Source organism: Periophthalmus magnuspinnatus, chromosome 11, assembly GCF_009829125.3.
Source record: "Periophthalmus magnuspinnatus isolate fPerMag1 chromosome 11, fPerMag1.2.pri, whole genome shotgun sequence".
Lineage (NCBI taxonomy): Eukaryota > Metazoa > Chordata > Actinopteri > Gobiiformes > Gobiidae > Periophthalmus > Periophthalmus magnuspinnatus.
In genome coordinates this window covers 26,801,252-26,814,818 of record NC_047136.2, presented here as the reverse complement: position 1 = coordinate 26,814,818, position 13,567 = coordinate 26,801,252, and the positions used below count along the sequence as shown (strand labels likewise).

At 40.4% G+C, this 13,567-nt stretch overlaps 1 protein-coding gene across 6 annotated transcripts in view; it reads left to right on the top strand.

Moving 5' to 3' along the window:
- Positions 1-13,567, top strand: part of LOC117378592 (receptor-type tyrosine-protein phosphatase U-like) — a 406,105-nt gene that overhangs the window by 186,975 nt on the left and 205,563 nt on the right. For all 6 annotated transcript variants that reach the window (XM_055225577.1, XM_033975221.2, XM_055225579.1 and 3 more), the window contains exon 3: positions 3,097-3,368. In XM_055225577.1, coding sequence (XP_055081552.1) covers positions 3,097-3,368 — 272 coding nt within the window. The remainder of the gene's footprint in view (positions 1-3,096; positions 3,369-13,567) is intronic.

Genomic DNA, 13,567 nt, shown 5'->3' with positions numbered 1-13,567 from the left:
CAACACCAACATCTCAAAGGAAAGAACCGCACGACGCCTGGAGAAAGACAGAAAGAGAGAGAGAGAGAGAGGAGGGGGAGGAATCTGATTAGATAGAAGGAAAGGGAGGAGAGAAAGAGACCAGAGAGACAGTGGGGGGAGAGGAGGAGGAGGAAATAATGAGAGAAGAGGGAGGAGGTGCAGTGGAGGAGGAGAGAAAAAGAGGAGGGGAGAGAGGACAAGGAGAGGGCGGTAGAGGAGGAGATAAGAAAGAGAGGAGAGAGAAAGTGGGGGGAGAGGAGGAGGAGAGATAATGAGTGGTGAGGAGGAGGGAGGGGAGAAAAAGAGCAAGAAGAGAGAAAGAGAGATGAGGGGTGGCAGGACAAGAGAGGGAAATGATAGGAGGAGGGGAAGTGAGAAGATGGAAGAAGAAGGAGGAGAGAAAGAGAGGGGGAGGAGGAGGAAGGAGGAGGAGAGAAAAAGTTGAGAGAGAAAGTGGGGAGATAGTAGAAGGAGGAAAGAAAAAGAAGGGGGAGAGGAGGAGGTTGTAGAGAAAGAAAGAGTATAGAGAAAGTGGGAGAGGAGGAGAGGGAGATAATGAGTGGAGATGGAGGGAGAGAAAGAGAGAGGAAGGGATGGCAGGGCAAGAGGGGGGAAGACAGGGAAATGAGGGGATAGGAGGAGAGGAAAGGAGGAGGGGAGAGAGGAAGAGGGGGAGAGGAGGAGGAAAGAAAGAGGAGAGATAAAGTGGAGGAAGAGGAGGAGGGGGAGATAATGAGAGGAGAAAGAGGGGGAGAAGGAGAGAAGAAGAGGAGGGGCAGAGGAAGAGGTGAGAAGGACAGAGAGAGAGGAGAGGTGGGAGAGGAGGGGGGATAGAGCAAGAGAGAGAGGAGGAGACAAAAGGGAGGAGGAGAAAGAGAGAGAAATGAGGGGATAGGATGAGCGAAAGTAAGGATATAGAAGGAGGAGGAGAGAAAGAGGGGAGAGAAACGTGGAGAGAGAGGAGAGAGGAGGACAGGAGTAGGAGGAGAGAATGAGGAGAGAGAAAGTGGGGAGAGAGGGGGGATGGGAGAGAAAGAGAAGTTGGAGAGAAGTGGGAGGGAGTAAAGTGAAGAGAGAGTGGGACAGGAGGAGGAGAGGAGGATAGAAAGGGGAGCGAGAAAGTGACGGGAGAAGAAGAGGGGGAGATAAAGAGAGGAGAGAGAAGGTGAGACAAGGAGGAGAGAAAAATAGGAATGGGAAGAAGAGGAGAGAAAGGGAAAAGAATGAGGGTGTGAGAATGAAGAGACAGACAGAGAGTCATACAAGAGTCAGAAGAGAGGAGAGAAGGAGGGGAGAGAGAAGGGAGACAGAGAGAGGGGAGAGGAGAGAGAGAGAAGGGAGAGAGGGCTTTGAACCGCCATATTCGCTCCAAAAAATGATGATAGGATCCCAGGCAGCAGTGGGCGCAGGCGGAGATAGACCAAACAAATAGCTTCAAAGTATTGGACAGATAGAAGCGGGATAACAACCTAAGGCCAAACAGAGGTGAGTTTAAAATATATAGAGAGGATTTGCAGCACAGGAAGAAGCCTGGAGTCTGCAAAAACCTGGGCTAATGGGATATGATTGTAAAGGAAATGTATGCAAGTATAAAAAAGCCCAGTCTAATGAGTACAAGTATTATTATGAGGGCAATAGGACTTTGTGAAACGGGGATGAAGAGTGGGGTGGGACATTCATCTAATTGCCCGAACCAGGGAATGTTGCTTGTACTGTTAGCAAACACAACTGAAGCATAAAAAGTGTAAAGTATGCTAACCTAATTATTATGTAACAAAAGTACACAAGTATGTAAGTTGTGAAGTTATACACCGCATATGTCAAACTCAGGCCTGGAAGAAAAAGAGGAAGACGGGAGAGAGGGGGAGGGGGAGGGGGAGGGGGAGGGGAGAGAAAGTGGGGGCAGAGGAGGAGCAGGAGATAATGAGAGGAGAGGAAGCAGGAGGGGAGAAGGAGGAGAGAAAAAGGGGAGAGGAGAGAAGAAGAGGAGAAAAGGGGAGAGGAGGAGGAAAGAAAGAGAGGAGAGAGAGTGGGGGGAGATAATGAGAGGGAAGGGAGGGGAAGAGGAGAGAAAAAGAGGAGGGGGAGAGGAAGATGGGAGAGGGAGGGAGGAGGAGGAAAGAAAGACATGGGAGAGAAAGTGGGGGCAGAGGAGGAGCAGGAGATAATGAGAGGAGAAGGAGGGGGAGGGGAGAAGTAGGAGAGAAAAAGAGGAGAGAGGAAGATGGGAGAGAGGAAGAGGAGGAAAGAAAGAGGAAGACGGGAGAGAGGAAGAGGAGGAAAGAATGAGGAGAGAGAAAGTGGGAGGGAGGAGTGGAGATAATGAGAGGAGAGGAGAAGGAGAGAAGAAGAAGAGGGGGAAAGAAAGAGAGAGAGAGAGAGAGAGAGAGCAGTAGAAATAGAAGCAGAAGTTGAAAAGTAGAAGTGTTTTTACTGAGGAAACATCTTTATGTATATACATACTTTTTTCACAACTCATTTCTATGGATGGTGTAAAATGTATTAACAGCTTCAGCACCTGAACTCTGCTGTCAGTCAAAACATTAGACAGGTGCGTAGAGTGAGTGGGCATGAGGGATTCAGCAAAAACAAGCACGAAGCGGAGTACATTGTGGATATCTCTGGGCGCAAACTGGCTGTCAACAAATCATCACGAAACTTCTGTCTATACAGCTCAATGCACTCACTCTGATTGCTTGTGTGGAGGGAATTGTTCCATTTTTTTCAGCTTTGAGATTGTGTCTTGTTGCGTGCCCTTTTTAATGCTGGCTTTTATTTGGAGACAGCACAATAATGTCTTGGTTTATGACGTTGAGTTATGAATTATACAAAAATGTAACTGGGATTTTCCACAGTTTGATGTTAAAGTTGATTTGGAGCCATGTCCTGGTTGTTTCCATGGAGATAGATGCATTACTCCACCCTCCACCACGAAAACCAAATGTCAGACTAACATATTCACATATAATGGATGAAACGTTCCAGTTCGATGGCGACTACTAAACCCTCTACACCATTGTCACTCCATTATTCCTTGGCATTTGACGGTACCATATCCTTTGTATCTCTTTCCAGGTTCTTTTATGATGGTGAACTCCTCTCAGCACTACGGCGGCCAGCGCGCACAGCTCCTCCTGCTGCCCCTCAGCGAGAATGACACCCACTGCATCCAGTTCAGCTACTTCCTGTACAGCCGCGACGGTCACAGCCCAGGGAATCTGCAGGTCTTCATCCGCGTCAACAACGGCCCCAAAGGCTCGGCCGTGTGGAACATCTCTGGAGCCCAGGGACGTCAGTGGCACCAGGTGGAACTGGCTGTGAGCACATTCTGGCCCAGCGAGTACCAGGTAAGAGACGGCCCACAGTCAGTGTTATTATCGTTATCGTTATCACTGCATCTGGTCAATACAGTGGGCCTCAAGGGCAGGTCATATCCATCAAATATCCAAGGGGCAGGTCATATGCACAAAAAACATGCACATAAATACCAAAACATGGCCAGATTTGGAAATGTACATCTACTACAATAAAGTCAACATGCTCACAGATACTCATTAGTCAACTATCCTTCTGAACAGAATGGCATTTCTCTCACTTCTGATCAAAAGTTTTGTTCCTCCTTCATTGGTTGTGGTTACACGCGGAGTTAACCTGTCACAAGAACAAATTTTGAAGTTTGTTATATTGCTTAAGCAAATGCAGTCGATAAACGTTAATATTGAAATTAATTTATGCCTGACACAACGACCCAAGAGCAGGGGCGGTGCCAGATATTTTTGGTTGGAGGAGCCAAGGGGGCGCTAAAGTCTTCAGTTCAGGTGCTCACTCATCAAGTTCATTTGGAGTGTTTTAACAATAAGGTGTATCTCCACAACATGTTTGCTGTGCTGTTTCAAACAAGTTTAAATGTAGTGAGCACTGGTAGTGATTTATAAAATATGAAATTATGTTTCTTTTTTTAATATACTACATGCAATTTGGAAGTTTTTAGTCGAAATTGGATGTTCTATGAAAGTGGGGGAGCTATGGGGGAGTATTAGCCGTTCTAGGGGAGGCTAGTGTCCTTCTCAAGCCCAATGAAAATACATTTTTAAATAAATTGTGGCAAAATATGATCACATATGATTTTTCCATTTGCATGTCCAGAAAACAACAAATAAATTATTCAATTATTTATTTATTTATTTATTTTTATTTCAATACATGCACACATTCAGAAACATGCCCACATAAAAAAAACAAAAATAAAAACTAAAATAAAAAAAAAAAAACAACTAAAAATATAATTGGAGATTGGCAGCCATTTTGTATTGTAGACATGCCTTTAAAATCTCCCCGCATCAGCTGTCCCCACCAACAACAAAAGGAGCATACACATTTATAGATTTTCTCTGGGTTTATTTCACAATACCTGTTCAAACCGAGCAATTCCAGATGGACTTTCTTTGGGAACGCAGTGTGTTAAAGGCTCTGTACCCAGTTTCTCCCCGTGTGTGTGAGCAAAATGTGTCTTGCCCCCTGTACACGTTCATTGACCAAAGGGACTGATAAAGAGCTTCATGGAGTTGCAGGTTGCCTCTATCATTGTTGAGAGTGGAGGTTACAAAGGAGCAGGAGAGGCGTGATGCATACAGTAATATGAGTGGGTGGAGTAGAGTGGGCGGAGAAAAGCCAATAGTGCATCAGAACAACTTTTGAGAATACAGGCGTAATACATTGTGCTACACTGTCAACAAGCCAGCAGCTAATCCAAACAACTACACTTACTTTGGACCGATATGAAGGCAAAGATTGTCTATTGTTAGTCCTTGGTATACTGAGTGAAAAAAAAAAGTTAAGTAAAAACTATAAAAAAAAAAAAAAAAAAAAAAATTAAGGAACTAAAAAAAAGTGATATTTGGATAAAAAAAAAAAAAGTTGCAATTTCTAACCCTGAACAATACTCTATTGTTTTGTTTTGTTTCATTTTCAGTTTCCCTTCCAAGGTTTCAATAAAACATTTGTTGGAAGATTTTTTTTGTCAATTTTTTTCCTGTATCTCTATATCTGGTAAAACAAACAAACAAAAAAATCATAAAAAAGAAAAACATAAAAAAGACAAAAAAAAAGAGAGAAATGTGTCTGAAAACATAATAATCAACGATTGTCTATCAAACCCTGATTCTAACCTTGAACAATACTTTTATATTTTTTTTCTTATCATTTTACAGTATTATTTGATGGGTTTCCTCCTCAAGTGTCACTAAACCATTTCTTGGAAGGACTTTACTATCATTATTTTTTCAAATACGAAAGGTTTTTTTTGTCATTATCTCTATATTTGGTCAAAGAAAATTTCTGAAAATTTGGAAAAATGTGTCTGAAAAGTAAATTATTCAAACAGAATGTGCAAAAGCTAAAAGTTCTAGGCTACTATTTTTCATCGCAAATTGCAAAAAGTTTCAAATTGTAATAAAGGCTGTGATAAATTTCTGAGCACAAAATATGCTAATGCTAATTTCACCGTATTTCGTTCTTGGATTATATTTTTCCATCCCTCACATTCATCAAAGCCCTTCTCCTCCATATTGGATTAACTTTCTCAGATAAACAACATCTTTACCTTGAAGGTACTTTCAATCAATGCTAGCTTTCCATGTTTAACTGACAGATGGTGCCACTTCAGAGAGTCTTGCACTTTCATACAGCCCTCGATTAAGGCTGAGGAAAAATATCTAATTACTATTTCTGAGACGAGTGTTGCAATTTATGTTTTAATAATGGGATTCTATTCAAAGTTCACATTTTAAACACGTCCAGATGACAAAAAGATTGAAATAGGAACCGGCAAACTAATACAGGAATCACATTTCAGAACATGTCATCAATCTAAAGCACATATGTCAAACTCAGGCCCGGGGGCCAAATTTGGCCCACTGTGTAATTCTATTTGGCCCGTGAGATCATATCAAACGTGTATTATGGTTGGCCAGCCGGTATATAGTGCACCACTAATACTACAAATCCCACAATGCTTTGCTAGTACGCTGCATTCGAGACCAGCAAGCTCCCCACCTTTTGTGTTGACACTCATTAGCGACCAAGCTACTGGTCACCTCGGCCAAACCAATTGCTACAGAGAGAGACACAATGTATTTTATTAATTTAAATAAGAAATTAATACTACTAATGTGTCTTTTATTTCAAATTTAATTTCTCATATGTTTGTAATATCAAGCTTGAGCTGTTCCAGATTTTGTGTTTAAGCAAAACTAAAGTTTGTTTCCATATGAAAAGGTTAAACATCACATGTCAGGTACAGTCAATTTTTCAATAAATATTGAGTTTGCCCTGGGAATTTGTCTTAGTTTTTAATTTTGGCCCCCTGTGAATTTGAGTTTGACACCCCTGCATTACCAGATTCAATGCTAGTATCATTATGCTAGCTGTGAGGTTAGCATTCCTACCGCACAGCAAAAACGTCCCAGGCTCGATTCCAGGGACTTTCTATGTGGATTTTGTAATTATGTTTTTGTATCTGGATAACTTTCATTCAGGTATTCCGGTTCCTTTTGTAAATATAAAACAGGCACAATATGCTAATCCTCCAGCTAGGTACTCTTATCCTCAAAACTATCTCAAGATCTGGACATATTTGGACAATTAAGTACTTTCCCTTAACAAAAAGGAGGATGTTTGACCAGACTTTCAACGTCACACCACATCCGCAGCATATTATGTCTTTCACGTCACCTAATATTCAAACTTTTATCCGATTAGTGCAAAAGCGAGTATTTCCCAGGCGCATTGCTTCTGAAAACTTTGTTCAATTGCCCATTGCTGACACTGTTCAACCCCTCCATCCCCGCGGACCAGACAGAAAATAACCAGCCGCACTCCAGTCAGTCCCTTGGAGCCTTCTCTCCACTAAACTGTCTCTGGCCACGGACAAGAGTTAGTAACCCCAACCTGGACTTGAGCGGTGGACAGTAATGGGATTTCAAGAGGTGCTCAAAAAAAAGAAAAAAGAGGACACTAATGGACCATAGACCAGACGGTGACAGGGATCAAATGAAAAATAAAGAGGAGTTTTTTAAAAGAAACATGAAACCAGTTTTTGTCTGTTATATATCGAGAGGTAGGACAGTCCTGCAAGAGAGGAGAAGTAGATGAATCACAATTTGAACAGAATCCTGTTATTAAAACACAAATCACAAATTTGTCTAAACCCTGTAGTTTAGATCAGGCGTGTCAGACTCAAATTCACAGAACAACTCACAAAATCTGGAACAACTCAAGCTTGATATTACAAACACATGAGGCATTTAATTCTGAAATAAAAGACACATCAGCAGTATTAATTTCTTATTTAAATGAATAAAATAAATTATGTCTCTCTCTGTAGCAATGAATTTGGCTGAAATGACCAGTAGCTTGGTTGCTAATGAGTGTCAAGAGAAAAGGGGGGAGTCACTTGCGGGTGGTGTATGTGCTATATACCGTTGGGCCAGCTCTAATGCACATTTGATATGATCTCACGGGCCAAATATAATCACACCGCGGGCCAGATTTGGCTCCCGGGCCTGAGTTTGACATATGGTAATAGTGCATATTTTCTTCATGGTCTGTTAGCGCCATGAGATGTTACAGTGTACAGCAGCTTGTAATTGTGGTTTTGTTTTAGTTAAAGCAACACTGTGTAACTTTCCTGCGGTGAAAAGTCAACTGCATGATTCCATGGAAATAGAAAGTTACACTGTGGGATTTAACAGTGTTACATGTCTCAGTTTAACACGGGACATGTGTAACTGTTGAACATTCCAGCCAAAGCAAAAACAACAACAGAGCAGCAACGTCCCACTATAGAAAAAGTTACGTAGAGGTTACAAAGAAATGTTATCTAACGAGTTTATGAACTGCAATTTACACTCAGATCACAACCTTGTTTCGTTAATGGACCCGGCGTATGCGACAAGCCCGTATGAAAGTCACTGTGCTCATAATCGGCGTTTTAATTGTGTCATGTAATATAAATGATTAATGTGCAATCAGAAATAATTAATGCATGCAACATAATTAAGACAAGTATTCGTTACAGCTCCATTACTGACGGCTGTACCCATGTTGACGGATATTATAGTTAGATCAATTTTATGCGTGTAGGAACTGAGAAAGTGATTACGAGCAGAAACCTATTGGTATTCAACTCCGGCGGCCTTGCTATGAAGACTGCATGTACTTTTCAATTATGAAGATAGAAAAGCCTCGCACTTGAAGTTATTTTGAGCTGAGCAAGAATTCAAAAATCCCCCTGACCACTTGATAAAATAAATGTGCATTTTGTAACTGCGATTATAATCAGGATTTCAATGGCCCATTTACAAATCGTGAATCCTGTCTCGATGGGATGTTATTATGCTGAAAACCTGGCTAGTCCTGTATTTCAGACTTCTGTGAACATGTTTCAAAATGGATTCTTGGATTAGTTTAGTGGTTTATATTGAAGTCTTTTCTGTAACATTAATGCTCCTGTGATATAGGCCCACTTTTACTAGTTTGCCGTATGTATTTTTATTCACAAATCCACATAGAAAGTCTGGAAATGGCCCTGGAATTGAACCTGGGGCGTTTTTGCTGTGCGGTAGGAACGCTAACCTCACAGCTAGCATCATGATACTAGCATTGAATCCAGCAGTGCGTATTTTCTTTATGATCTGTTAACGCCACAAGATGTTACAGCAGGGGTCTCAAACTCAAATTAGCCGGCGGCCGCAGGAGGCAGAGTCTGGGTGAGGCTGGGCTTATCAGGTATTTAAAATTTTCTCAAACGTCATCGCTGTTTTCAACATACATGAGGAAATATGCCAATTCTTGTGGATTTTATGGATATACATCGTTATTTGTTGAATCTTTTGCGACAGGAGTGACACATGTTAAAGCCACACTAACATTAAACTTTCATATTGTCCTGCGGGCCATAAAATATCCTCTCGCGGGCCGCAATTGGCCCCCGGGCCGTGAGTTTGAGACTCCTGTGTTACAGTGCACAGCAGCTTGTAATTGGTTGTTCTGTTTTGTTTTAGTTAAAGCGACACCTCCCTTCAGATAGATATAAGTCAGTGTCCAGCAGCAATCTGACCAGAACTGGACGAGCAGCGAAACATCTTCACTCCTACAACGATTTGTCCAGTTGACAGATTTAAACTTCATCTTTTGCTATGGAGATAGATGCTTTTTTCTTAACAACCCAATGACCCAATGAGAGCGCTTAGACTCACTTTTTATGGCATGCTGTTCAAAATACAGAAAAATCCAAACAAAAAACAAAGCAAATAAGTACATAAGTCCATTTAAAACATTAAAAACAGGAGCAGATGTGAGTATAAATGTTTATCACCACATTATTAAACTGCATTTGTGACACCAAAGTATCAAATTTTGCTCGTCCTTGAAATATATTCAATTTCTGTGAAGCAAAAGCCTTTTTTCCCATCTCAGTTCTGGTGCGGCTCGTCCTTAGACTTACACAATCATGAGATCTCGTATTAAAAGTTTCCATATCTGTGTTCAACAAGAAAGTGAGATATTCAGGCAGTCTAACTAGTAGCCCCTTATAAATACATTTTATCCAGTGTTGTTTTCAGATAGCAATGGCCAACCCACCTTTTCATAGAGTGCAGTGAAGGGTTTTAAATTCATCACCTGTTATGAAACGAAGGGCTGAGTGAAAGAGTGTGTCTGAAGGTTTCAAAGTAGAGGCTGAAGTCTGCATGTGTATTATATCTCCATAATCCAGTACAGGAAAAAATACAGACTACAGTATTGCAGCCAGAACTAAATATCAACATGAATATATATTGTATAAGAAGACACTTTTTTTTCCTCATACTGTGTTTTCTGGACTATACGTCGCTCTGGAGTATAAGTCGCACCAGCTGAAAAATGCATAATGATGAACAAAAAAACATATAAGTTGCACTGGACTATAAGACGTATTTTTTGGGGGGAAAATTTATTTTACAAAATCCGAGATGAAGAACAAACATTTTATCTTTAAAGGCAAATTATAATAATAACAATAAAATAGAGAACAACAGGCTGAATATCAGTACATCACGCTAACGTAACACATTTATATTTATTCAGCTACATGAAGCATAAGAACTGAACATGTGTCTGGTTTGTTAATGTGAGATATTAACCGTTAACCAGATAAATAAAGCATAAAAAACAAGCAACACTCTGGATCTCATTCCAAATCACTAAATCCACTGAATTCTTCGTCCTTGGTGTCACTTCTGGACAACTCTGCCAACTCCGGAGGAAGTTTTGCTTTCTGCTTCCTCTTCTGTGTGGCTGTCATCAGAGGAGTAGATACTGGTACAAGTCTAGAGTGTCCTCACGCAGTTTTCAGTGTGATAATAATGAAGATGTGAAATTATATATTTTAATAATTTCACATATAAGTCGCGCCTCGGGCCAAACCATGAAAAAAAGGAAAATACGGTACTTAACTATGCTGATAATAATATGCATATTATTATAATATGCAATAATATGCATATTAATAATATGCATATGCATGCATATCATGACATTATATTTAGTTTACTTCAAACTGTTATATTGATCTAAGGTGAGTTTGTCAGAGAATTTGGACTAGCTTGGAAAAAAATTGCAGAACTGACGGATTCCTTTTTTTTTTTTGTTTTTTTTGTTTTTAATAATTGCAAGTAAGCTGAAAGCAGCAGGCAGAGATAAGGCGTATCTGAACACTAAAGCCTCAAATGCAGGACACTACAGGATAACTCAAACAAGCATTTATCAAAGTGCTACTCCAGAAAGGCATGAGGGAAAACATTATTACGTAGTTAAAAGCTCATAACAGTTAATTTAGCAGAATTTGTCTACTTTAAAACCAAGCACTAAACTCTCCAAGCCATGCATAAAAATACAATTAAGACTATTAAACCAGCACATTATTATGTGAGTTATGTGAAATGAGGAGTCCACAGTAATTCCACACATTCTGAATGGAACAAGTAGGAAAAGGTTTTGTAAATGTCTGATAAGTGCTAGAGCAAAAATAATTGGAAAGGTCATTTTTTTGTAAAGGAAACAGCAAAATGATCTCTTACTTACTTTACTTATTTCCACCTACTCGTTTGCAATTGTTTTTCCTATTTTAACTTGCCACTTGGATTTTATGTACATATTAACACATAAAAAACAAAGCATTAATACATCATCTTAAGCTATTAGTTTTAAAGAGGAAGTACTATGCAAAATCAACTTTTTTGGAGCTTTCTACGATGTTATAACGCTGCTCCCTCATCAAAAACATGCCTGAAGAAGTTTTATATGTCATCCATGCATGTTTGAGTAATCTAGCGATCTCTCCCGGGCCCTATCCAAACCCTCCTTACGATCAGGAGTACGATCCTGTCCAAGACTCAGCTCACAAACCTCTGCCACCCATGTTCCCACTTGACAAGTTTCCATAAATCTACAAACGCAGGATACAAAACAATGCACGGCAACTTGAAAAACGTGATGTGATGTGCAGTAAATGAAATAAAATCAAAGTCAAAGTACACATTTTATTTTCCAAATCCTTGACAATGTATTTATTATCTGTATATTGGATTTCAAAGACTTAATTTAACCCAAAGGAGATTTCACATTCAAACCCCACACCAGGACTGCACAATCTTTAAAAAGCCCTTTTCATACAGAAACCTAACATAAAGACAGCCAAGCATCTTACTCCCACAACTGCCCAACCCCACACAACCGTACAACTCACAGACACACGCACATACACGCACACACTCACACACGCGCTAAAATACATAAGGCTAGGTCCAGATAAATGAGGCTGAGTACAGACGAACCAATTGAAAACGACTCATCATGGCTCTGTGCTCCTGGCGCAGATCGCTCCTACAGAGGAAACACTGGAGATCCAAAAAATGATGAAACAAGATGAGTTAAAAGGACGGACGGGCCCATACGTGGTGGTTCTCCGCGGGATGCACGCTGGTTGTGTTGTGATAGCGCTCTGAAAGGGAAGTGACTTAGCGCGGGAGGGGAAACTCACAGCGTTAAAAATGAAACAGCACCGTGTTAATACTTGGCTTTTGGTGAATATAGAGTTTTAACACGATAGAAGGTAACATGGTGATCTAAATATGTCATGTGTTAGCAAAAGTGTAATGCCGTCTCTTTAAATACAAAATAAACATTGTAGAAAATAAAATGTCTTCCACAAAACAGGTTCCACCTTCACAACAGGTTCCCCTTGTTTTATTTATTAGCAGAGTGGTTTACTCTAATAGGCTCAGTCCAGGCTGATAACATCTGTGTGCATTTGGAGCTCGACACTTGTGTTGTGTACGGTGAGTCCCTGGCACATCATATCTGTGTCCATATCTACACCTGATAAAATATTAAAGATTGTGAAATTTTGTACTGTTCTGTGGCGCCAGTGGAACGTCCAAGAAAGATGAGGAGCTGGATGAAAAATAGTACATATAGATTTTTATAAAACTGTGATGCAGAAGTACCATTCCTCCCAATATAAATGACTTTATATTTTAGTCCGACTGAGCGGCCCTCGAGATTTCAGCAGCTTTCAGATACGAGACATATTAAGGCCTATATGCCAAATTGGTGTTGTCATGATACACATTTTAAACACAATTTTGATTCTGAATAGCTCAATACCAGATACGAAGGTGATTCCCAGGGTGAGCTCCTACTCTAGAGTGTATATATAAATGGACATAGCTAGCCGGCACGTTCCACATAGGAAGTTCTCATGAACACGCTTCGAGCTCCATCGACTCTGGCTTCAATTCACTTAACATAAAAAAAAGTCACCCCTCTCTCTGTAACTGCTGCAGTGAGCCTCGTCATTTTGGTTGTAAAATGTTTGTATTAACCCGCTGTACATGGTCCTGGTGTTTTTATTTGGCTATTGTGTCTGTAAATCAAGATGTGAACATTACTAACTGACAAATCAGGCTCCTTCTTTCCCAGAGGTCGCACCCGCTAGCGTTAGCAGCAGGTTTGATTGACAGCGTTGCTAAGCGCCCACTCCCTGCTAAACCAACGATGCAGGAGGGAAGGGGCGTTACCTTCAACAGACTCGCTGCAGATTGGCTCTTTCGTTGCTATGATACTTGCGGTCAGAGTCCCAAATATGGAACTCGGCTCCAGGCAAATTAATACCATCACAGAGACAAGCAGAAAAGCGCCATTATGCACCTTTAAGCCATACTATTAAATATATACTACTAGACTACATAATGGTTTCCAAAGTACTTCAAAAAGTCACAGTAATGCATAAAATAGTACTTCTAAATCATAGTTGAACACCTCCAAATCGCTTGTGTGTAAGTTTTAGACTTGTCCAGAAGTGCACTTCAGAGAAACGTAACCATAAATTAATAAAATACCTTTAGAAATCACTTTTAAATAGTGCAGTGTCATATGTCAGGGCCGCTCGATAAGTATTTAATTGCACCTGGTCTGCTGTTTGCATTGTATCTTTATTTATCGCTCC